The sequence below is a fragment of the Furipterus horrens genome, unplaced genomic scaffold (assembly GCF_987537825.1).
Source record: "Furipterus horrens unplaced genomic scaffold, mFurHor1.1.pri manual_scaffold_5, whole genome shotgun sequence".
Lineage (NCBI taxonomy): Eukaryota > Metazoa > Chordata > Mammalia > Chiroptera > Furipteridae > Furipterus > Furipterus horrens.
In genome coordinates, this window is record NW_028327175.1 from 162,185,282 (window position 1) to 162,208,459 (window position 23,178).

At 38.5% G+C, this 23,178-nt stretch overlaps 1 protein-coding gene across 3 annotated transcripts in view; it reads right to left on the minus strand.

Moving 5' to 3' along the window:
* Window positions 1–23,178, minus strand: part of MICU1 (mitochondrial calcium uptake 1) — a 237,564-nt gene that overhangs the window by 12,942 nt on the left and 201,444 nt on the right. For all 3 annotated transcript variants that reach the window (XM_090278189.1, XM_090278188.1, XM_090278186.1), the window contains exon 10: window positions 19,900–20,008. In XM_090278189.1, the coding sequence (XP_090134315.1) occupies window positions 19,900–20,008 (109 nt within the window). The remainder of the gene's footprint in view (window positions 1–19,899; window positions 20,009–23,178) is intronic.

Sequence of the window (23,178 nt, forward strand, 5' to 3'; positions counted from 1 at the left end):
TGTCCTTTTGAGGTTCCTCAAAGCATACTTTATATATAACTTTTCTCATTTTAGGTACATTATACAGAATTGTCACTCTTCTGTAACTACTAAACTAAGCTCCATTAATTAGATATTATATAGGCACTAACCAAGGTCTAATTAAGTTTTAAATTTCCGAAAAGGAAAATAAATTAAAACCTCTCTCCATTTGGGAATTCAACAGCCTTGCTCTGATTTCAAATGCATTTGATAATTTTAAGTTAGTTCATTTTCACACAGATTTGGATATAACTTTAGGCTATAACATGTCCCTTAAAACATAAGTGCATTCCATAAGAAGCTGATATAATTACAGTCAGAGAATTTCAAATGTGGAAGAACTATTGCAGATAATTTAATATAACTCTAACTTGAGAGTCAGAGAAGTTGCAACTTGCTCTTGGTGTTCATAGTGCTATCATGTCCCTAGGCCTTTATTAGAGCATTTCACCATCTTTCGAGGATCGGACCATGTTTACAGTTAATTCACTCATTTATTCAACATTAACTGCACATCTCTGTATACACATAATTATTCTAGGTTCAGAGAAGAATAAAAAGATGTGGAATACATGGTTGAGGTCCTGAAGAGTTTATAGTCTAGTAGAAAATTCTGCCTTAAATGCTGAGGATATAGAGATACTAATAGGGGTTATATATACCTAGGAACAGAGAACTTTAATAGTGATAACATCTCCTGAAAGCAATGATTCCAAGAATTTCTGGATGAATGATGAAACTTAAGAAAAGCTAAATGTTCCAATCCTCCTCATTAATAAGCACAAACAACTCATAACTTCTAAAATCATTTGAATCTCAATAGTGAATGAAAAAAACAGCAGACACTAGTACTTCCTAAGATAATAAGAGTAAGCTTCATCAGCTCCTATAGTAATTTAAAAATAAAAAAAAAATAACTTCTTGCAAAGTTTTCTTTGAGATAGGTTGTTTCCAATCTGTTAGTTCTTTAATAAGATAAGCAGGCAGAGGAAAGATCACAAAGCTAGTGAGTAGCAGGTACTCAAACTCAGGTTTGAATTTTTTTAAATTTATTGATTTTTTTTTTAGAGAAAGAGAAGCATTGATCTGTTGTTCCATTTATTTATGCATCCATTGGTTGATTCTTATATGTGCCCTGACTAGGGATTGAACCTGCAACCTTGGTGTATTGGGACAATGCTCTAACCAACTGAGCTACCTGGCTAGTGCTCAGGTTTGAGTTTAAAACCAAAATTTACACGTACAAGTTTCTTGCATATAGTTAATACTCAATATATGCTAGATGTTAGAATAGTATTTAAAAGTGTAACAAATCCCTGCCACACCAATGAGTAGAGGTGGTGAAAACACCCTGATTGTAATAAGCTAAGTAGTCCATATCTGTATATTTCATTGTTGAGAAACTGATAGCTTAGCATTATATATATGTTTTCTGTTCTGCAGTATCTTTCAAAGGGATACAAACTTTCTGTGCTACATGACCTTATTTAAATTTGGGACTTTTGTGTATTGATTTCTTTATTGAAGAGTACTATGTTTTGAAAGGTAAAGAATACAGATGCGTCTACTACATTCCCACGTGGGATAAGGAGGTAAATCAGGCCTGACTAGTGTGGCTCAGTGGGTTGGCCATTGCCCTGCAAATTGAAAGATCACTGGTTCAATTGTCAGTCAAGGCACATGCCTGGGTTGTGGGTCAGGACCACGGTTTGGGGTGTGTGAGAGGCAACCAATCAATGTCTCTTTTGCACATTGATGTTTCTCTCCCTTTCTTTCTCCCTCCCTTCCCCTCTCTAAAAATAAATAAATAAAACCTTTAAAATAAAAATGAAGGTAGATTAGTCCAGGGGTCCCCAACCCCCCGCCACAGGCCAGAGTTGGTGTGTGGCCTGTTAGGAACCCGGCTCACAGCAGGAGGTGAGCGGCAAGGGAGTGAGCAAAGCTTCACTTGTATTTACAGCCACTTCCCATTGCTCGCATTACTGCCTGTGCTTCGCTTCCTGTCAGATCAGGGATGACATTAGATTCTCGCAGGGGCACAAACCCTATTGTGAACTGTGCATGTGAGGGATCTAGGTTGTATGCTCTTTATGAGAATCTAATGCCTGATGACCTGGGGTGGAGCTGAGGTGGTGCTGCTAGCACTGGGGAATGGCTGCAAATAGCAGAGAGGTTTGACTGCACTGAGACCATAATAAGTCAATTGCTTGCAGACTCATATCAAAACCCTACCAGTGAGTGGCAAGTGACAATTAAGCTGTGTCTGGTGGCAGGCGTTATAGTGACAAGTGAGTTGATGTACTTCAATTGTACAGCTGCATCTGGTGGCAGGCTTTAAGTCAGAATCTGGCACCTATTTTAGTCTGTGCATGGCCTGTCCATTATTTCCTTTACCACTTCCATCCGCGCCTCTTTCCCACACTGTGCACTTGTCTCAGTCACAGTGTTGGTAAGCCCACAAGCCACCCCTCACCAAAATGGGTAAAAAACAAACACCGCTGGAGAGCTTCTTTGAAAAGGGGAAGAGACCCTATAACGAGACAGCAGAAGACTCTAAGACTGCCAACAAAAAGAAAGCTGCATTTAAAAGAAAATACCAGGAGTCCCACTTAAATTATGGGTTCACTGCAACAGGTGATTCACATTCTCCAAGCCCGCTTCATATAATATGTAGCGACCAGCTATCCAACTAAGTCATGAAACCTTCAAAACTGCTTTGCCACATGAAGATGAAGCATTCTGCGTTAAAAGACAAACCTCTGGAGTCAAAAAAAAAAAAGAAAAAAAAAAAAGCAAACACGAAGAACAGAAGCAATTATGAAGGCCACCACTTCATCAAATGTGTCTGCACTGAGAGCATCATTCTTAGTGGCTAACCACATTGCTAAAGCTAAGAAGCCCTTTACTATTGCTGAAGATTTGATCTGCCTGCTGCTAAGGACATCTGTCATGAACTTTTAGGAGAGGCAGAAGTTCCAAAGGTAGCATGTGTTCCTCTTTTGGCTCGCACCATGACTAGGCAAATTGATGAAATTAGCAGAAGATTAATGAGTGACTGTGGTATGCAACCCAGGTTGATGAGTCTACAGGTGTTGACAACAAGGCAACAATGCTTGTTTTTGTGCTATATATTTTTCAGGAGGATGTGCATGAGAATATATTATGTGCTCTTTTGTTGCCAACCCACACCACAGCTGCAGAACTATTCAAGTCTTTGAAAGACTGCATATCAGGAAAACTGAATTGGTCATTTTGTGTTGGTATATGCACAAGACAGAGCAGTGGCTTTCTGGTTACTTGGGCCAAAGAGGTCGCTTCTGAATGTGGGTCTGCACACTGTGTCATACACGCTGTGCTGGCTGGTAAAAAAATGTCACCTGAACTTAACAACGTTTTGCAGGATGTGCTTAAAATTATCAACCACATTAACGTACATGCTCTAACTCACATCTGTTCGCACAGCTCTGTGAGGAGATGGACGAGGAGCATGCAATACTTCTCTTATACTCAGAAGTGAGATGGCTGGCTTCCGGCCAAGATGGAGGCCTAGAAAGACATGCTGCGTCTCCCTCCACAACTAAGAAGGAATACAACTACCTCAAAACTAGAGACAACCAGAAGTTCCAGAAAATCAAGCTGCATGGAAGTCCAACAAAGATATAAAGAAGAAGTATTCATCCAGACAGGTAAGAGGGGTGGAGCCGGGGTGGAGAGGACGTGGTGTGGCAGTGGCAACAGCGGTGGCAGCAGCAGGCTGGTGGAAAGCACAGTCACACATTTTAAAAAGTAAGGGAGGGGAGACTTCCGGCCAAGATGGAGGCTTAGACGGACGTGCTAGGTCTCCCTCTACAACTAGAGAGGAATACAACTACTTCAAAACAAAGGATAACTAGAAATTCCAGAAAATAAAACTACACGGAAGCCCAACATATGAAGTTATAAACCAGCGGCGCCCTTTGGGCAGGTAAGAGCAAAAGAGGGCGGCGCTGTTTGCGGTCGCACCTGGGACAGCGGCGGGGAGAACAATCCCGGCTGCAGTCGAACCCCCGGCAGCTCGCGACCCCAACGCTGGGGAAAGCAGCCACCACATCGCCTTGAACAGTGAGGCCCAGGGGGGCGGGAGGACGGATCCCGGTCTCCTAGCGGAATAACTGTGTGAATCCATCTTGGACCCCCGCTCCCAAAGAAAGCACCGCAGGGCTGCGAAATAGGTCGCGGACAGGCACCGGTCGCTGGATTGTGACGACAAAGCACCACGGCACAGCAAGAAAGGTTGCCGAACGGCGCCGGTCGCTGGGTCATTATGAGTACACAGGCACTGCCCCCTACAGCCGGCCCAAGAAAACAAAACGCATCTGTCAAAATGAGGCAGACAACTATAGAAATCCCGGTGGTGCAGCTCACCAGGCAACAGATGGAGAACCTGACAGATGAACAGATAAGAAACCTGTCAGATGCTCAGTTCTGGGCCATTGTTATCAGGTGGCTTACAGAATTCACAAAAGATCTGGAAAAAGATGAGAAAGAAGCGAAAAACACTCATAACGAAAGGAACAAAACCACATACGAGACAGATGGTGAGGAAAAAAAATCCAGAGTTCATTTCAACAAACTGGAATATGGAGAAGGAACAAGCAGTCAACCAATGCAGAGAGAGGAAATGGGAAGCAACGATGAGAGGATCAGAAACCTCTGGGACAGCTATAAAAGGCCCAACATAAGAATCATTGGTTTGCCAGAGAGCGAGGAAGATGAACTAGAACTTGAAAAATTGAGTGAAAATATAATAAAGGAGAACTTCCCAGACTTGGGGAAGGAAATAGACTTACAGGTCCAGGAAGCACAGAGAGTTCCAAAAAAACTGGACCCAGGGAGAACCACTCCAAGACACATTATAATCAAAATGTCAAAAATTAAAGATAAAGAGAGAATCTTAAAAGCACCAAGAGAGAAGAAAAGAATTATGTACAAAGGGGTCCCAATTAGACTATCAGCTGACTTCTCAAGGGAAACCCTACAGGCAAGAAGGGACTGGCAAGAAATATTCAAAGTAATGAAAATCCAAAACCTACAACCACGAATACTCTATCCAGCGAAATTGTCATTCAGAATAGAAGGACAGAGAAAGTGTTTCCAGGACAAAATAAAACTGAAAGAGTTCATTAGATCCAAACCACTGTTATATGAGATGTTAAAGGGACTGGTTTAGAAAAAGGAGGATCAAGACAATGAAATCTAAAATGAAAACTGCATCACAAGAAACAACAGAAGCTAGGGAATTGAAACAAAGGCAAACTAAACAGGCAACGAGAGTGGAAAAAGAACTATAGGTATGGGGAACATATTAGGGGGAGGTCAACAGGGAGGGGGAATGGGGAGAGGGAGGGAGATGATATAGGAATTAAGGATCATGGTAGGAGGGAATGGAATAGACAGAGAGAGGTTAAGAAGAACTGTATGCACAACTAATGGACATGATCTAAAAGGGGGGGACAACTGGAGGGAGGGGGGCCACCGGGTGGAGGGGAGCAGAGGGAAGGGAAATTGGCACAAATGTAATATTATAATCAATAAAACACATTAAAAATAAAAAAAAAAAAAGAAAAACAGATGAAAAAAAAAAAAAAAAAAAGTAAGGGAGGGACACCGGAGGATGGCTCCCAGCACCAGACCATATCACACAGCTCATGGTTCCAGTGCCGGGGAAAATAAAGCCTCATTGCTTCTGACTGTGAAAACAAGTGGGAGTGGGGGGAAGAGGAAGAAACTGCTGGTCTCTCAGCAGAGTCTGCTTGTTTAAAGGGGCCCCATGGTCCTAGAATGTCTACAGACCCACCCACTCTGGAAACGATGGTCAAGGCAACAGCTAGAGAGGTGCCAGTCCCATATGGAAGTGGGAGAAGTGCTTGGAAAAGGGGCAAGTGCTGAGCAAGTGGCATTGTTCCCTCTAAGACCCCTCCCCCAAATACAGTGCCACAACGTGGTGAAATGGGTTACCCGTACTGATGAACACCTAAGGCTCCACCCCTTACAACGTAATGGGAGCAACAGCTCTACCTAAGACACAGATGCAAAAAAACACAGGAGCCTGTCAAGATGAAGAGACGAAAAGTATGGCCCAAAAGAGGGAATGGATCAAGGTTCCAGTGGGAGAAATAAGCCATCAGGAGACAGCCAACCTAACAGACATAGAGTTCAAAACACTGGTGATAAAGATGATCACAGGTTTGACAGATATGCTTAAATATGGCAAACCCAGAAGGAAAGAAGTGAAGGCTATGCTAAGTGAACCAAAGGAAAATCCACACAAAACGAATGGTGAAGGAAAGGAAACTGGGGTTCAAATCAATGATTTGGAACATAAAGAAGAAAAAAAACAGTCAACCAGTACAGAAGGAGGAAACAAAAATTGAAAAAAATGAGGAGAGCTTAGGAACCTCAGGGACAACTTTAAATGTGCTGACATCCGAATCATAGGAGTGTCAGAAGGAGAAGAGGAAGAGAAAGAAATTTTAAGCTTATGTGAAAAAATAATGAAGGAAAGCTTCCCAAATTTGGCAAAGGAAATAGACATACAAGTCCAGGAAGCACAGAGAGTCCCAAACAAGCTAGACCCAAAGAGGACCATACCAAGACACATCATCATTAAAATGCCAAAGGTTAAAGATAGAGAATTTTAAAAACAGCAAGAGAAAAGCAGAGAGTTACCTACAAAGGGTTGCCTATAAGACTATTAGCTGATTTCTCAAAAAAAACTTTGCAGGCAAGAAGGGACTGGCAAGAAGTATTCAATGTGATGAAAAGCAAAGACCTACAACCAAGATTACTCTATCCAGCAAAGCTATCATTTAGAATGTAAGGGCAGATGAAGTGCTTCCCAGACAAGGAAAAGCTAAAGGAGTTCATCATCACCAAGCCATTTTGTATGAAATGTTAAAGAGACTTATTTAGGAAAAAGAAGATAAAAACAATGAACATTAAAATGACAACAAACTCACAACTATCAACAACTGAATCTAAAAAATAAAAAGAAAAACAAATTAAGCAAACAAGAATAGAAAAAGAATGATAGGTATAGAGATCGTTTGGAGGGTCATCATTTGGTAGGGTGAGGGGGGAGAATGGGGGAAAAGGTATAGGGATTCAGAAATATAATTGGTAGGGTTAAAGTAGACAAGAGGATGCTAAGAATAATACAGGAATGGGTGAAGCCAAAGAACTTATATGCACGACCCATGGAGATGAACTAAGGGGGGGGTGGGATTGCTGGAGGGAAAGGGGTTACTGGGTGGAGGGGAGCAAAGGGAAAAGAAATTGGGAAAACTATAACAGCATAATCAATAAAATATACTTAAAAAAAGAATTAAGACCAAACCATATCAAAAATTACCATTTTCATTCTAACCAGGCTTGTGCTGGGGCATGAGGACTAATGGCCATTATCTGTGTGATTATTTTCCTGCATTATAGTTCAAAGTACATGGGTGACACAACTGGACCGACAAGTTTACCAAATCTATAATATCATGAGGTGCTTTATAGTGGGGACTTTAGCATACCTGGAATTTTCTTATCCTCTTGGCAGAAATAATAATACTCTAAGTTATACAGGCCATAGCTCATTCTAGAATTCCAACTCAAATAATTTCTAACTTTTCCATCATAGGATGCCATTGGGGAAGGAGTCATTCAATTTTCTGTTACCTTCTTCAGCAACTAGGTAAAATCATTCAGACAGCCCTTGAGAAGTTATATATCTAATTTTATGCCCAGTGTGTATAAGAATAAGCAGTAAAACCAATTTCTCTTATGCGTTAAACAAGAGACAAACTATAGTGGAAACATACAATATTTCATGGAAAAGATTTTTTCTTCAAATGGTCATAATTCACCTAGGACATTTTGTTCTTGCCTGACAGCTGTTATTCTCATACGAAATAAAGAAATAAAGAAAGAGCCTCAACAGAATTTGGCATTTTACTCTGGAGGGATTGCATCATGCTATAAAATGGGAAATCTGCATTTACCACCTGCTTGGGTTCTCAAACTGTTCTGAGGAACATTAGCTCTGTAAGTTGTTAAAAGACATTTAGGGCAAATCAAGTTTGGGAACTATACCACTTTCCTGGAGATAAATGATGCATATTAGCATATTAAAACATTGGCAGAAGTAGTGCTGCAGGAAGAAATTCTGCATATCTTCGCATTTTCCAAACTTATTCAAACCATGGAACACTTTTTTTTTTTTAACTAACAGAAACATTAACATATTGCAGTCTATAGCGCTCTTCACAATGTTGTTTGGGAAATTCTATGCTAAATTATGTCTAAAGACAGTTTTGCAAGCTCTAAAACACCCAAGGAAGAAAGTGCCAAGGCCTCTAAAAAGGTGCCAATTTCTGAAGGTCCTGACCTTCTGGGAAAAAATAAAGACAGCTGAGACAGAGCAGCTGAGACTGAGAGTAAGTCCTCCTATCTCTACCCCTGCCCTACTCTTTCCCCACCCCCATAATATGGGTCAGAGGCTCCACTTTTTTTTAAAGTATATTTTATTGATTATGTTGTTACAGTAGTTTCAATTTTTCCCTCCTTTGCTCCCCTCTGCCCAGTACCCCACTTCCCTCCAGCAACCCCACTCCTCTTAGTTCATGTTCAGAGCTCCACTTTTTTTTTTTTTTAAAGTTATTTATTTATTAAATTTTGGAGAGAGTGGAAGGGAGAGAGGAAGAGGGAGAGAAACATCAATGTCTCTCATGAGACCCCAACCGTCCCCCAACCCAGGCTTGTGCCCTGACTGGGAATCAAACCAGAAACCCTTTGGTTTGCAGGACGGCGCTCAGTCCCCTCAGCCACACCAGCCAGGGCGAGGCTCCACTTTTAATCTTCATATTTAATTAGCACTTGACCAGCTTGTATACTCATCTTTCTTCCCTATTAGACTGTGAGTGTCTATAGGGTAGAACCCTATGCCCAGCTGCTACAACACAGTGCCTACACTGCTGGCTGAATGAAAGGGTGAACCACACTAAATCTGGGTTATCGACATTTATTAAACATCCATAATGGAAGCAGATGACATTTATTAAACACTCAGGGTAAATATCTGATGAGGCAGATATTATCTTGATTTTAAAAACACAGAAATTAAATCCAGAAATTGCCCAAAGCTACTCAGCTAGTAAATGATGGAGCCAAGATTCAAATCCAGGCAATATGACTTCAGAACCTGAGTTCCTAACCAATACACTTCTCTTCCTCTCTTGTAAGCGTTATCTCAGCAGTAAAATTCCATGACTATGTGGAGGGAGAATTTGTATAGAACTCAAGTTAAGGATTTTGAGATGAGATATGGGTTAAAAATTACCCAGCTGGGCCCTAAATCCAATGACAAGTGTCCTTATGAGAGACATACAGAGGAAAGACATACAGGGAGAAGGAGGGGAAGGCTCTGTGAAGTCAGAGAAAGCGATTGGAGTTATGCAGCCACCAGAAGCTAGAAGAGGCAAAGGAGAATTCTTTATTAGAGCCTTTAGAGCAAATATGGCCCTGCCAATATCTTGATAGATGTTGGATTTGTGGCCTTTAGAACTGTGACAGAATACATTTCTGTTGTTTTAAATCAGCAAGTTTGAGTAATTTGTTATAGGAAATGAATATACTTGGCTCCTTCCTGTTATTGAGCATGATTTTGGGCCAGTTTCCTCTAGATATCTATCATTTTACATTCAGGGAATCCAAAGTTATACAGATAAAACAAACTAAGATGTCAAAACAAATGCCAAACATCGTATATCTCAAAGCCAAACATATTTCTGGATATCAGATATGACTGTATAATTTGTATTACTGCCTCTATTAGCAAGTATAATGAGGTATGGATTATATGGACACTAAACATCCCAGGAAATGGCATAAAGTTATTTGAAAGAAGTACTTTGCCTTTTTTTTTAAAAAAAAAACCAACCTGGTTGCACTTTCCTTTGCCACCATTCTATTTTGTACATCCTATAACTTTATACATCCTATAATTTTACACAGACAGTGATTCATCCTATATAATTGTTCTTTAAAGCAGTTCTATTGTCTTTAGTTGGGCTTAAGAAAAAAACAAGGTATGCACATGTAAAGAGGAGCTTATTAATTTTATTTTTATAATAAGTGATGGCTTTAAATCTGATATCTTTGTATTTTCAGATGCTGTCAAATCTGTTTTGTGAAATAGAGCAATATAACCACAGCTATTCTGGAGAAATGACCCTGTGGTATTACATGTACATACATAACCTCCATATCATCATTAATTTTTTTCAAAGGATTCTACCAACGTCAGAGGTGGTATTATTTTAAACAAATAAACAAATAGCTGCTATTCTTTGATATTTTAATGAGATATTTTATTCTTAATAAGTTGTTATGATATATTTAATTACATTGATAGAATTGTGAAAAACTACATCCAAAGCTACATTGCAGCACTGTTTATAATATTAACAATGGGTAAATGTAATTGTCAAAAAACAGCAATTGTTAAACCATGGTGCATCATATCTAGGGTAGAAAGCTATTATGCTATTTGCAATTATGTTTTGGAGATATTTTAAAAAAAAGATACATTATAAAACACTTGGTGTATACCAAATGAAAATGTACATGGAGAGGTAATGAATACATATGACAGAGATATTATATGCTATCACTGTAATTTGGCTATAACTGAAAGGTTAATCATTTACCCAAATTAAGAAAGGGGTAAATGAAAAGTTTCTCAGGTTCTCTGAGGTAGTTGGTTGGGGAAGTGGTTATATTGTATATTCTATATGAATTGGATCTACCATTCATAAGTGTCCTTAAAGAAAAGGCACAAGGAATTAAAGAATTTTGTTCCCTGCTTCCCCTCCTAGACAGCAGGCAGAGTATACCTATAACTTTGTACACATATATGTGATAAAAACTGAGTGAAGATATGCATACCCTGGAATTTTCACCATATCTTGAGCTAATTTGAAAGTGGAAAGAAATCACCTTCCTGAAGTCATGATTTTCTCACTACTTGACCAGGAAACACCCCCAAATCCTCAACTATTTGCCCACTTCAGAGTTAAAACAGGAAAATTAACTTGGAAAAATTTCTTCCTCTGCTCTAGGCTGATAATAAGAAACTAGTTTATGACAAACCCAAACAAATCTAAAAGAATTTACCTCATTTAATGAGCAGAGGTAGTCCTCATGTCCTATTTTTCCATGACCAGCTTTTAGGCACATAAATTCAACCCTCAGAATTAGGGAAACAATTAAGGAGAACAACGGCTATTTTTAAAAGTTGTGTAGATTAAGAAAATGAAATTAGAAAATCTTAAGGAATCCATCAAAAAGTGTTGAATAAGGAAGATTGTGTTTATAAAACCTCAGTTGGTGCTTTGGAAATTACACATTGCAGTACCCGGAAGAGAAATATAGACAGTGTCCGATAAACCAAAAACTAAGAGAATTCATTGCTAGCATATCTGTTACCACAAGGAATGAATGATAAAGTCCTTCACATTCATGAAAAGTGATCCCAGATAAAAATGTAGATATTCAGGAATAATAAAAAGGACTCAAAATGATAAACATGAGTAAATGGTAAATATGGGTAAGTGTAAAAACTTATTTTCTCTCTAAATTTCTTTAAAAAACATAACTGTTGGAAGCAAAAATTCTAGTATTGTACTGTAGGGATTATAACATATACAGATGAAATATAAATGACAAGAACAGTAAAATGGATGGGGCGATGATAACTGAAACGATATGAGTACAAGATTCTTCACATTTCACTTGAAGTGGTACACTATTAACTTTAAGTAAACCATGAAAAATTGTAATTTCTAGAGAAACCACTAAGGTAAAAAAACAAAGCAATATAGCTAAATGGTCAGTTGAGACCCAGACCCAACTATATGTCCAGAAGAGATGAACCTTAAAGACACAGGTAGGCTGAACATAAAAGAACAGAAAAGACATACCATGCAGACAATAACGACAAAAAAGCTGGAGTATTATATCGCTATCAGACAAAATAGATGTCAAGAAAAGGCTTATTACTAAAGATGAAGGGGAAACATTCTTAAGGATAAAAGGACAAATTCATCAAAAGAGCATAATAATCTTTTTTCTTTTATTTTTCCATTACCATTTATCCCTCCTATATCCTCTTTCACCTTCATCAACCTCACTTCCCCTGCAATTAAGAGCATAATAATCTTAATCATTAAGTGTGTACGCACATAAAACCAGAGCTCAAAATTCATGAAGCAAAGCCTGACATTACTTAAAGGGAAAAACAGACAAAGTCCACACTGCGTATGTGGAGATTTTAAATTCCTCTCTTACTAAACTAGACAAAAAAGTCAGTAAGGACATAAAAGATCTGAACACTATTAACCACTTTGATCTAACTGGTACTTTCACAACACTATACTTAAAGGTACAGAACACACATTCTTTTCAAGTGTATATGAAAGACTCATCAAAAAACTGACCATATGCTGGGCCATAAAACAAGTCTCAATCAATTTCAAAGAACTGATATTTTGTAGAGTGTATTCTCCGACTACAGTGGAATTAAATTAGAAATAAAAACAAAATACCTAGAAAAAAAATATTTGCAAGTTAAGCAACATACTTTTAATAACACATGGATCACCAAAGAAATCAGAAGGAAATCAGAAAATATCTCAAACAGGCTGATGTTGAAAATACAACATGTGAAAATTTGTGGGATGTAGATAAAGCAGTATTTAGAGGAAGTTTTACAGCTTCAAAAGTTTATCTTAGAAAAGGTAGGTAAAGTTCCATTTTAACAAGCTAGAAAAAGCAAAGCAAAGTAATGTATACTGAAAATAGGTACAAGAAAGTAACAAAGATATAAGTAGAAATCAATGCAATAAAAAAAAAGAGGAAAATTAACAAAGTCAATGGGGAAAAATGGGACAACTGTAACAGAACAATAAAAAATGAAAAAAAAAAGAAAAAAATTAACAAAGTCAAAAACTGGTTCTTTGAAAAGTTTAACGAAGTTGTTAAACCCCTAGGTGAACTAAATAATAAATTTAAAAAAGAATAAAAAGAAAGAAGACATAATTCACCAAAGTTAGCAGTAAAAGAGGGGATTTAAGATTTTACAGATTCTACATGCATGAAATGGATAATAATAGAATATTATAAACAACTTTATGTCAATAAATTCAATGACTTAGATTAAATGGGCCAATTTCTAAAAAATAAAACTCATCAAAATTCATAGAAGATAAAAACACAAACTCTGAATACCTATATATTTACTAAAGAAATTAAATGATCAAAACCTTCCCACAAAGAAAACTGCAGGCCCAGATAGTTTTTCTGGTGAAACTATCAGACAATTCAGAGAAAAAGGACAGCAATCTTAAATAAAATCTTTCTGAAAATAAAGAAGAAAAAAACCCCCAATGCAGTTTATGAGGAGGGTATATTCTGATACAAATTCAAAGACATTACAAGAGAAAATTACAGACCAATATCCCTCAATATTTGACGAAATGTTAGCAAATCAAATCTAGCAATATACAAAAAGCCTAATACATCACTACAAAATTGGGTTTCATTCAGGACGTAAGAGATAATCAATGTAATCTACTATATTAAGAAAATAAAGGAGAATATAATCATTTCTATATATATAAAGAAAAAGTCTGACAAAACTCAACACCATTTCATGATTAAAAAAACCCTTTTTAAATTAGGAAGAGAAAGAAATTTCCTTAATCTGATTATGGGCATCTATTAACAGTTTAATCTAAATAATATTCAAGTTAATGGTGAAATATTGAATGCTTTACATCTAAAATCAGGAAGAAGCCAAGGATACCCACTTTCACCACCTGTAGTCAACATTTTACTAGTGGTTGAAGCAAGTGCAGTAAGGCAAGAAAAAAGGCATAAGTATCAAAAAAGAAGAGGTGAACTATTTCTGTTTGCAGATGACATGATTTTTTACACAGAAAAACCTAAGGAATCCACAAAACAACTAGAAGAATAATGAATTTAGCAAGCTGCAAAATACAAGCTTAATACACAAAATCAACTGTATTTTAATATTTAATAGCAGCAGCAAACAGCTGGAAAATGAAAATTCCATTTATAATAGCATGAAAAACAAAACATTTAGGCATAAATTTTAAAAAATGTGCAAAACCTATATATTTAAAAAACTACTGCTGAGAGAAATCAAAGAAGACAAAAATATGGAGATACAATTTGCTCATGAAGTAAGACTTATCACCAAGATGTCAATTCTCTCCAAATTAATCTACATCTTAAATGTTATTGCAATCACAATCCCACCTGTTTTTTTACATAGAAAGTGACAAGCTGATTCTAATATTTATATAAAAATACAAAGGACCTAAAATATATTAAGCAACCTTGAAAAAGAAGAATCAAGTTGGGAGGATTTATAATACTTTCTACTTTAAGACTTTCTATAAAGCTATAGTAATCAAGATAGTGAATATGGATATAAGAGAGAGACATAGATAAATGTAACAGAATAGACAGCCAAGAAATAAATCTACACTTAAAAGGTAATTTTATTTTATTTTTATTGACATTATTACAGATGTCCCCCATTCCCCCCCTTTGCCCCTGTCCACCCAGCATCCCCCACGCCCAGGGCCTTCACCATATTGTTGTCTGTGTCCATGGGCTATGCATATATGCATATATGTTATTTGGCTAATCTCCTCCAGTCCCCGCCTCCTGCCCCCAACATGCTCCTCTCTGAGATCTGTCAGTCTGTTCCATGTATCCATGCCTCTGGCCCTATTTTGTTTGTCAGTTTATTTTGTTCATTAGATTCGACATGTAAGTGAGATCACATGGTATTTGCCTTTCTCTGACTAGCTTATTTTGCTTACCATAATAATCTCCAGGTCCATTCATGCTGTCACAAAGGGTAAGAATTCCTTCATTTTTTAAAAAACGTTTTTTAATCCTCACCCCAAAACATGTTTTTTTAATTAATTTTAGAGATAGAGGGAAGGGAGAAACATCGATTGGTTGTCTCCCTCATATTCCCTGACCATGGATCGAACTCGCAATCTAGGTATGTGACCTGACTGGGGATTGAACCCACAAAATGGATGACACTTCAACCAACTGAGCCACCTGGCCAGGGCAAGAGTTCCTTCTTTATTACAACCGTGTAGTATTCCACTGTGTAAATGCACCACATCTTTTTTATTCACTCATCTACTGATGGGCAATTGGGCTGTTTCCACATCTTGGCTACTGTAAATAATGCTGCTATGAACATAGGGGTGCATATATTCTTTCTGACTGGTGTTTTGGGAGTCTTAGGATATATTCCTAGAAGTGTGATTGTTGTGTCAAACAGCAGTTCATTGATTTTTTTATAAAGGTGCCAAAGCAAACCATGGAGGGCCTTTTTCACAAATAGTGCTGATACAATTGAATATCCACACAATATATAGAAATCAGTTTGAGATGAATCATACATAAAATATAAGAGCTAAAATACCAATGTTTCTAGGAGAAAAATATAGGGTAATATCTTCATAGTTTGGTGGTAGATAAAGGTTCACTGGGACTAGAAAGTAATAACCAAAAAAATAAAATTGGAAAATTATATTTTATCAAAATAAAAAAGCTTCTGTTAATCAAAAGACACCATTCAGAAAGTGAACAGTCAAGCCACAGGCTAAAAAATATTCACAAAATATATTTCTGATATAGGACTTGTATCTACAATATATAAAGATCTTCCACAATTCATCAATAAGACAAGCAACCTAATAAAAATGGGCAAAAGATTTGAACTGTACCCCAACCAGTGTGGCTCAGTGGGTTGGGTGTCCTCCTATAAACTGAAAGGTCATGGGTTTGATTCCCTGTTAGGGCACATGCCTGGGTTGTGGGTTCAATCCCTGGTCTGGGTGCCTACAAAAGGAAACCAATTGATGTTTCTCCCTTCCTTCCTCTCTCTCTAAAACCAATAAGTGTGTCCTCAGGTGAGTATAAACAATATATATATAAAGAATGCACATTGTATTATTCCATTTTTATGGTGGAGATACTCACAGAATTAAGGATGCCTTTTGGTGAGTGGGGGCAGAAGTTGACTGTGAAGGGCCAGAAGAAAACTTTAAACAAATATTGAATTTCAGTTAATATTTATGGTAAAGTATTTAGGAGTGAAACGTGCTCAAGTTTGTAACTTACTTTGAATGCATCAAAAAAAAAAGATTAATAGAGGGATGAATATATGCATAGATATACTATCAGGGAAATATAGCAAAATGTTAGACTTCCAATCAAGATGGAGGCAGAGGTTGACACGTTTGGCCTCCTCGTGCAACCACTGAAAAGATTACAACTAAATCTCAGAACAAACAACACCCAGAACTATCAGAAAATTAAACTGTATGGAAGTCCGACAACCAAAGATTTAAAGAACCACATTCATCCACTTGGGTGGGAGGGGTGGAGACACAGAGATGGGTTAGACAGGCAAGGAGATGGGCACGAGTGGTCCCACATTCATGTGTGGTGGGTAAAAATCAGGAGGGATACCTTGGGAGTGAGTGATCCCAGCCTCAGGCTAGACCACACAGTTCAGGGTTCCAACACCAGGAAGATAAACCCCCATAACTTATAGCTGTATAAAACAGTGGGGATTGGGGTGATGAAAGAAACTGCAGGAGTTTCAAAAGACTCTGCGATTCAACACAAGGGCAACAGCTGGAAGGGCGTCCATCACATATGGAGTGTTGGTGAAGTGACTGGAAATAGGACGAGTGCCAAGCAAACCCCCAGAAGCCAGGCAGTGGCACAGTCCCCTTTCCAAGCCATCCCCCAACAGAGCTACAAAACGGCGAAATGAGTTGCCCCACCATGGTGAATACCTAAGGCTCCACCCCACAAATTTACAGGTGCTTTTTATAGGGAGTCAAAGCAGCTCTACCAAATACACAGAAACAAACACAGGGAGGCTGGTAATTGAGGAGACAAATATGACACAAATGAAAGAACAGAACAAAACCCCAGAAAAAGAACTAAATGAAATGCAGAAAGCCAACCTATCAGATTCAGAGTTCAAAACACTGGTGATAAGGATTCTCAGAGAACTCATTGAGTATGGCAACAACATAAAGGAAGAAATGAAGGTAACACTAAGTGAAATAAAGAAAACCCTATAGGGAAACAACAGTGGAGGGCATGAAGCCAGTATTCAGTTCAATAATTTGGAACATAAGGAAGAAACAAGCACTCAACCGGAACAGCAAGAAGAAAAAAGAATTAAAAAAAATGAAGATAGTATAAGGTGCCTCTGGGACATCCCTAAATGTACCAATGTCTAAATCATAAGAATGCCAGAAGAAGAGGAAGAGCAAGAAATTGAAAAATTACTTGAAATTTGGCGAAGGAAATAGACATACAAATCCAGGAAGCACAGAGAGTCCCAAACAAGTTGAACCCAAAGAGAACCACACCAAGACACATCATAATTAAAATGCCAAAGGTTAGACTTCTGGCCAAGATGGAGGCCTAAACAGACACGCTGGGTCTCCCTCCACAACTAAGAAGGAATACAACTACCTCAGAACTAGAGACAACCAGAAGTACCAGAAAATCAAGCTGCATGGAAATCCAACAAACAAAGATATAAAGAAGAAATACTCATTCAGACAGGTAGGAGGGGCGGAGCCAGGGCAGAGAGGATGTGGTGTGGTGGTGGCGGCAGCAGCAGCAGCAGCAGCAGCGGCAGGCCAACGGCAAGCACAGTCACGCATTTTAAAAAGTAGGGAGGGACACCTGGGGAGCGCTCCCAGCACCAGATCAGACCTTGTAGCTCATGGTTCCAGCACCAGAGAAAATAAAGTCTCATTGCTTCTGACTGTGAAAACCAGTGGGGGTTGGGGTGGAGGAAGAAACTGCTGGTCTCAGCAGAGTCTGTTTGTTTAAAGGGCCCCCACAATCTTAGAATGTCCGCAGACCCACCCACTCTGGGAATGACAGCCAGGGCAACAGCTAGAGAGTTGCCAGTCCCATACGGAAGTGAGAGAAGTGCCTGGAAAAGGGGTGAGTGCTGAGCAAGCAGCATTGTTCCCTCTCAGACCCCTCCCCTACACACAGCACCACAATGTGGTGAAACAGGTCACCCTATACTGACAAATACCTAAGGCTCTGCCCCTTACAACTTAACAGGTATGACAACTCTACCTAAGACACAGAGGCAAACAAACACAGGAGCCTGTCCAGATGAGAAGAAAGAGAAGTATGGCCCAAAAGGGGGAATGGATCAACATTCCAGTGGAAGAACTAACCGACGAGGAGATAGCCAACCTAACAAATGAAGAGATAGCTAACCTAATAGATGCAGAGTTCAAAAGACTGGTGATAAAGATGCTCACAGGCCTGACAGATAAGCTTAACCCTTTGAGTGCCATGAGGAATTCGAAATTTGGATCAATATGAGAAAAAATTATATCAATATATAACCTGAGGTACAAAAAAAAAAAATAAAGAGAACAAAACATAAAATATGAATTATTCCACTGTTATTTACATTATAGCCATCGAAAAGAGAGTAGCTGGGAGCGACACTGGCACTTTTCGGAAAATTTCTGTGTCGTTCACAGCGATGTTGGTACTCAAAGGGTTAAGTACGGCAAACGAAGAAGGGAAGAAATGAAGGCTATGCTAAATGAGACGAAGGAAGATCCACACACAACTAATGGTGAAGGGAAGGAAACCGGGGTTCAAATCAATGATTTGGAATATTAGGAAGAAAAAAAGTCAACCAGTACAGAATGAGGAAACAAGATTTGAAAAAAACGAGGAGAGGCTTAGGAACCTGTGGGACAACTTTAAACATGCCAACATCTAAACCATAGGGATGCCAGAAGGAGGAGAAGAAGAGCAAGAAATTAAAAGCTTATGTGAGAAAATAATGAAGGAAAACTCCCCAAATTTGGCAAAAGAAACAGACATACAAGTCCAGGAAGCACAGAGAGTCCCAAACAAGTTAGACTCAAAAAGGACCACACCAAGACACATCATCATTAAAATGCCAAAGGTTCAAGATAAAGAGACAATCTTAAAAGCAGCAAGAGAAAAGCAGAGAGTTACCTACAAAGGGGTGCTTATAAGATTATCAGCTGATTTCTCAAAAGAAACTTTGCAGGCAAGAAGGGACTGGCAAGGAGTATTCAAGGTGACGAAAAGCAAAGACTTACAACCAAGATTACTCTATGCAGCAAAGCTGTCATTTAGAATGGGAGAACAGATAAAGGTAAAGCTAAAGGAGTTCATCACCACCAAGCCATTATTATATGAAATGTCAAAGGGACTTATTTAAGAAAAAGAAGATCAAAACTATGAACATTAAAATGACCACAAATTCATAACTATCAACAACTGAATCTAAAATAAAAACTAAGCAAACAAGCAGAACAGGGACAGGATCATAGATATGGAGATCGTTTAGATGGTTATCAGCTGGGAGGGGGAATGGGGAGAATGGGGGAAAAGCTGCATGAATTAAGAAGCATAATTAGCAGGTACAAAATAAACAGGGGGATGTTAAGAATAACATAGGAAATGGAGAAGACAAAGAACTTATATGCATGACCCATGGACATGAACTAATGGGGGGACTGCTGGAGGGAATGGGGGTACTAGGTGGAGGGGTGCAAAGGGGGAAAATTGGGATAACTGTAATAGCATAATCCATAAAATATATTAAAAAAAGAGAAACACATAATAGAGGGACAGTCACCTAATAAATTACAGATTCAGTATTTATACCTTCAAGAAGAAACTTTTGGGTTTCATTACCTTTATCGAGAGATGCCCCAGCCATATGGTAAAAGCTCAATGCAGTGTCCACATCATTAATATTCTTTAGGAAAGTAAAGAAGTTCTCCACTTCCTGAAATGTCAAACCCTGAAAGAAAAGAGACAGCAGAGTAAGGCAGGAACCTCTAACAAAAAGCTGCACAAAATGCAGAAAACTAGGCTGTTATTTATGTCTGTCAACCAGAGATTTATGCTATATCTTGAACAGAGACTGAATAAGTTAGTCAAGGGATGTCAAATTTGTACACAATAGGGGAACAAAACTCTAAACTTTCACCCTGAGGAAGGCAAGCCGGCTAATTACTTTCTCCTCACATGTAAAATTTGACATAAAGGTCTTACAGTTGTGGCTGGATATCTTAAAGAAAATATTCCTAACTGTGCCCTGCAATTAGTCATAATGCCTATTTTGACATTTCCTAAGTAAGCTGTAGCCATTTGATCTGCCATACATCTTAAAAAGTAAGACCAAAGTGATGACTTCCATTTATTTAAGCTACTCACAGCTAGCTAAACTATTTGAAGCTTAGGCTAATTAAAGAATCACCAAAGTCAGTGATATACACTGGAATGGTTTCAGAATTTAGCAGAACCCAAGGACTTGGAAAGCTGTTCATTATCTGACTTTTAAAGCTATTAACAAGGCAACTTGCCCCTTAATTTTAATCTGATAAAATTCTGTGAATGAAGAATTCTTTTCAAAAGCTAGTCAAAGGTTTGTTGACCTCAAATTCTACTTTCTATGAAGGCTCAAAGGAGAGTAGTTACATAAATAGAGGCTACAGGGAGTTCCCTTTCATGGTGGAAGATTTGTCCTATTTCCCACTTCTCACACATCCTGCTGTGATGGAAATGAATACAATTTCTAAGAAGTAAATAACACTGAAGAGACATTGAGATTAATGTTTTCTAATAAAAAATCAGGTCCTTAGTGGACTGCAGATGTGACTGGCTTCCACTTAGTACAACTCCTCTTCCAATTTCCATTTCCCCAAAATGTAGAGCCCAGGAGTCCATGATGAAAATTTAGTAATAAGAAAACCTTAAGACAGACAATCTATAGTACTTTCCTGGTATTCTCCAAACTAGATCAATGGTATCTTTCTTATTTTATCAATCAAACTAAGAACTAAAATACTGTATGTATAATCACATAAATGATCTTTTATAGTTTTTTCCACAAGAATCAAATAACTTAAACTTAAAAAAAAACAATTTATTTATTTATTTATTTATTTTATTTTTAGAGAGGGTAAAGGAGAAAGAGAGGGAGAGAAACATCACTGTGTGGTTGCCTCTCACTTGTGCCCCCAACTGGGGACCTGACGTGCAACCTAGTCATGTGCTCTGACTGGGAATTAAACCAGCGACACTTGGCTTGCAGGCTGATGCTCAATCCACTGAGCCACAGCAGCCAGGGCTAAACTTTTTCTTGTGTAATATGATCATATAGAAAGGTGCAGAAAACAAATGTGCAACAACCTGTTGTAAAATGAATACCCATAAAACCCATAAAACGTTCAGGTCAAGGAAGAGACTATTATCAGCACCCTAGAAGAAGCCTCCCTCCCTCTCCCCAACATGGCCCTTCCCAATCATAAGCTTCTTCTCTTCTCAGTGTTAATCACTATTCTGATATGTTTTTTAATCCTCATCCAAGGATATAAGAGATCTGTCCAGAAAAAGTCCAGGTATTGTTAATATAATGAGAACGATCTACATGACATTGATGTAACCTGGTAGCCAAAGAGAGTAGATGGGAATGAACACACATGAACAATGACGACTTCACTGTACTAGTCAGTAGGGGTGGCAGATGCCATTGAGTAAGGATGTGTACTGTGTGGCCATTGCATTCAAAATGACTGAGTGAGTAGGGCAATGATGCATTAAGCTTGAACATTCCCCTACAGAAACTACAGTATTCACTCACTTATCATGGGTATTACGTTCTAGACACCCCTCCCCCCCACCCCGTGAAGTAGGAACCTTACATTTATTCTACATTCTTAAACCCATGTAACTTTAACTGTTGGGGCTTCAGCCATTCCTTGTAAGAAATTCCAGTCATCACCTAAGGGCCCCATTGCCTAAGACCTGTAAAAATTTGCAAATGTCTGCTGCTAGCATTAAGTAATTGCCTCTTTGAGACTTTTCTCTTGCAGAGAATCCGGCCTTTTTGCAGAGCTGTCTGTACTGCAGAGAATCTGGCTAAGTAGCCAACTATGACTGAAGATAACTCCGTAAATCTTGTCCCTGTTGCTGCCAGATATCACATACACATCTACCTGCAGCTACCCCACCCCCACTTCCTGTTGGGGTCGTTTTCCCTCCGAAGAAAAAGACCCTATATAAACCCTGCCCTAAACATTCAGGGTCAGCGCCATTTTGGAGACTTGGTCTCAGCCCAGATGCCGGCAATAAACCCTTTGCTTTCCTTATCCACTGTCTCCGAGTGGTTTATTCTTGCTGAATTTGCCATAACATAACAACATATGTATACGGTATGGCAAAATCCCACGATATAGCGAAAAATCCACGATAAATAATGTAATATTTTTAAAAATCCCGCAATACAGTGAGGCCGCAATATATAGAGGGACTACTGTATTTGTATGATTCAGAAGTTCGCAGCATTGGGCAACTGGTGATTAGTAGCTTCATTACAATGTGCCTGTTCATGCATCATGTTTCATGCAGAGTTTTTTGGTGAAACATCAAATCACCCAGGTGACTCAGTGCCCCTATAGTTCAGATTTGGTATCCTGCAACTTCTGGCTTTCCCCCAAACTAAAATCACCTGTGAAAGAGAAGAGATTTCAGACCTTCACTGAGATTCAGGAAAATATGATGAGGGAGCTGATGGCGAATGGGAGAACTGTGTGAAGTTCCAAGGTGCCTACTTTGAAGGGGACTGAGGTATCATTGTCCTATGTACAACATTTCTTGTATCTCCTCCAATAAATGTCTATTTTTCATATTACATGGCTGGATACCTTCTGGAAAGACCTCATATTTATTGATTTTAGAGAGAGAGGAAGGGAAAGTGAACAAAACATTGATGTGAGAGAGAAACATTGAGGACTACCACCCAAGATGGAGGTGTGGGTAGACATACTTCTCCACCCCCCATGACAACAAAAAGAAATACAACTACCTCAAAACTGAAAATAATAAGAACTACCAGAAAATCGAACCACATGGAAGTCCAACAAACAAAGATATAAGGAAGTAATACTCATCCAGACAGGGTATGAG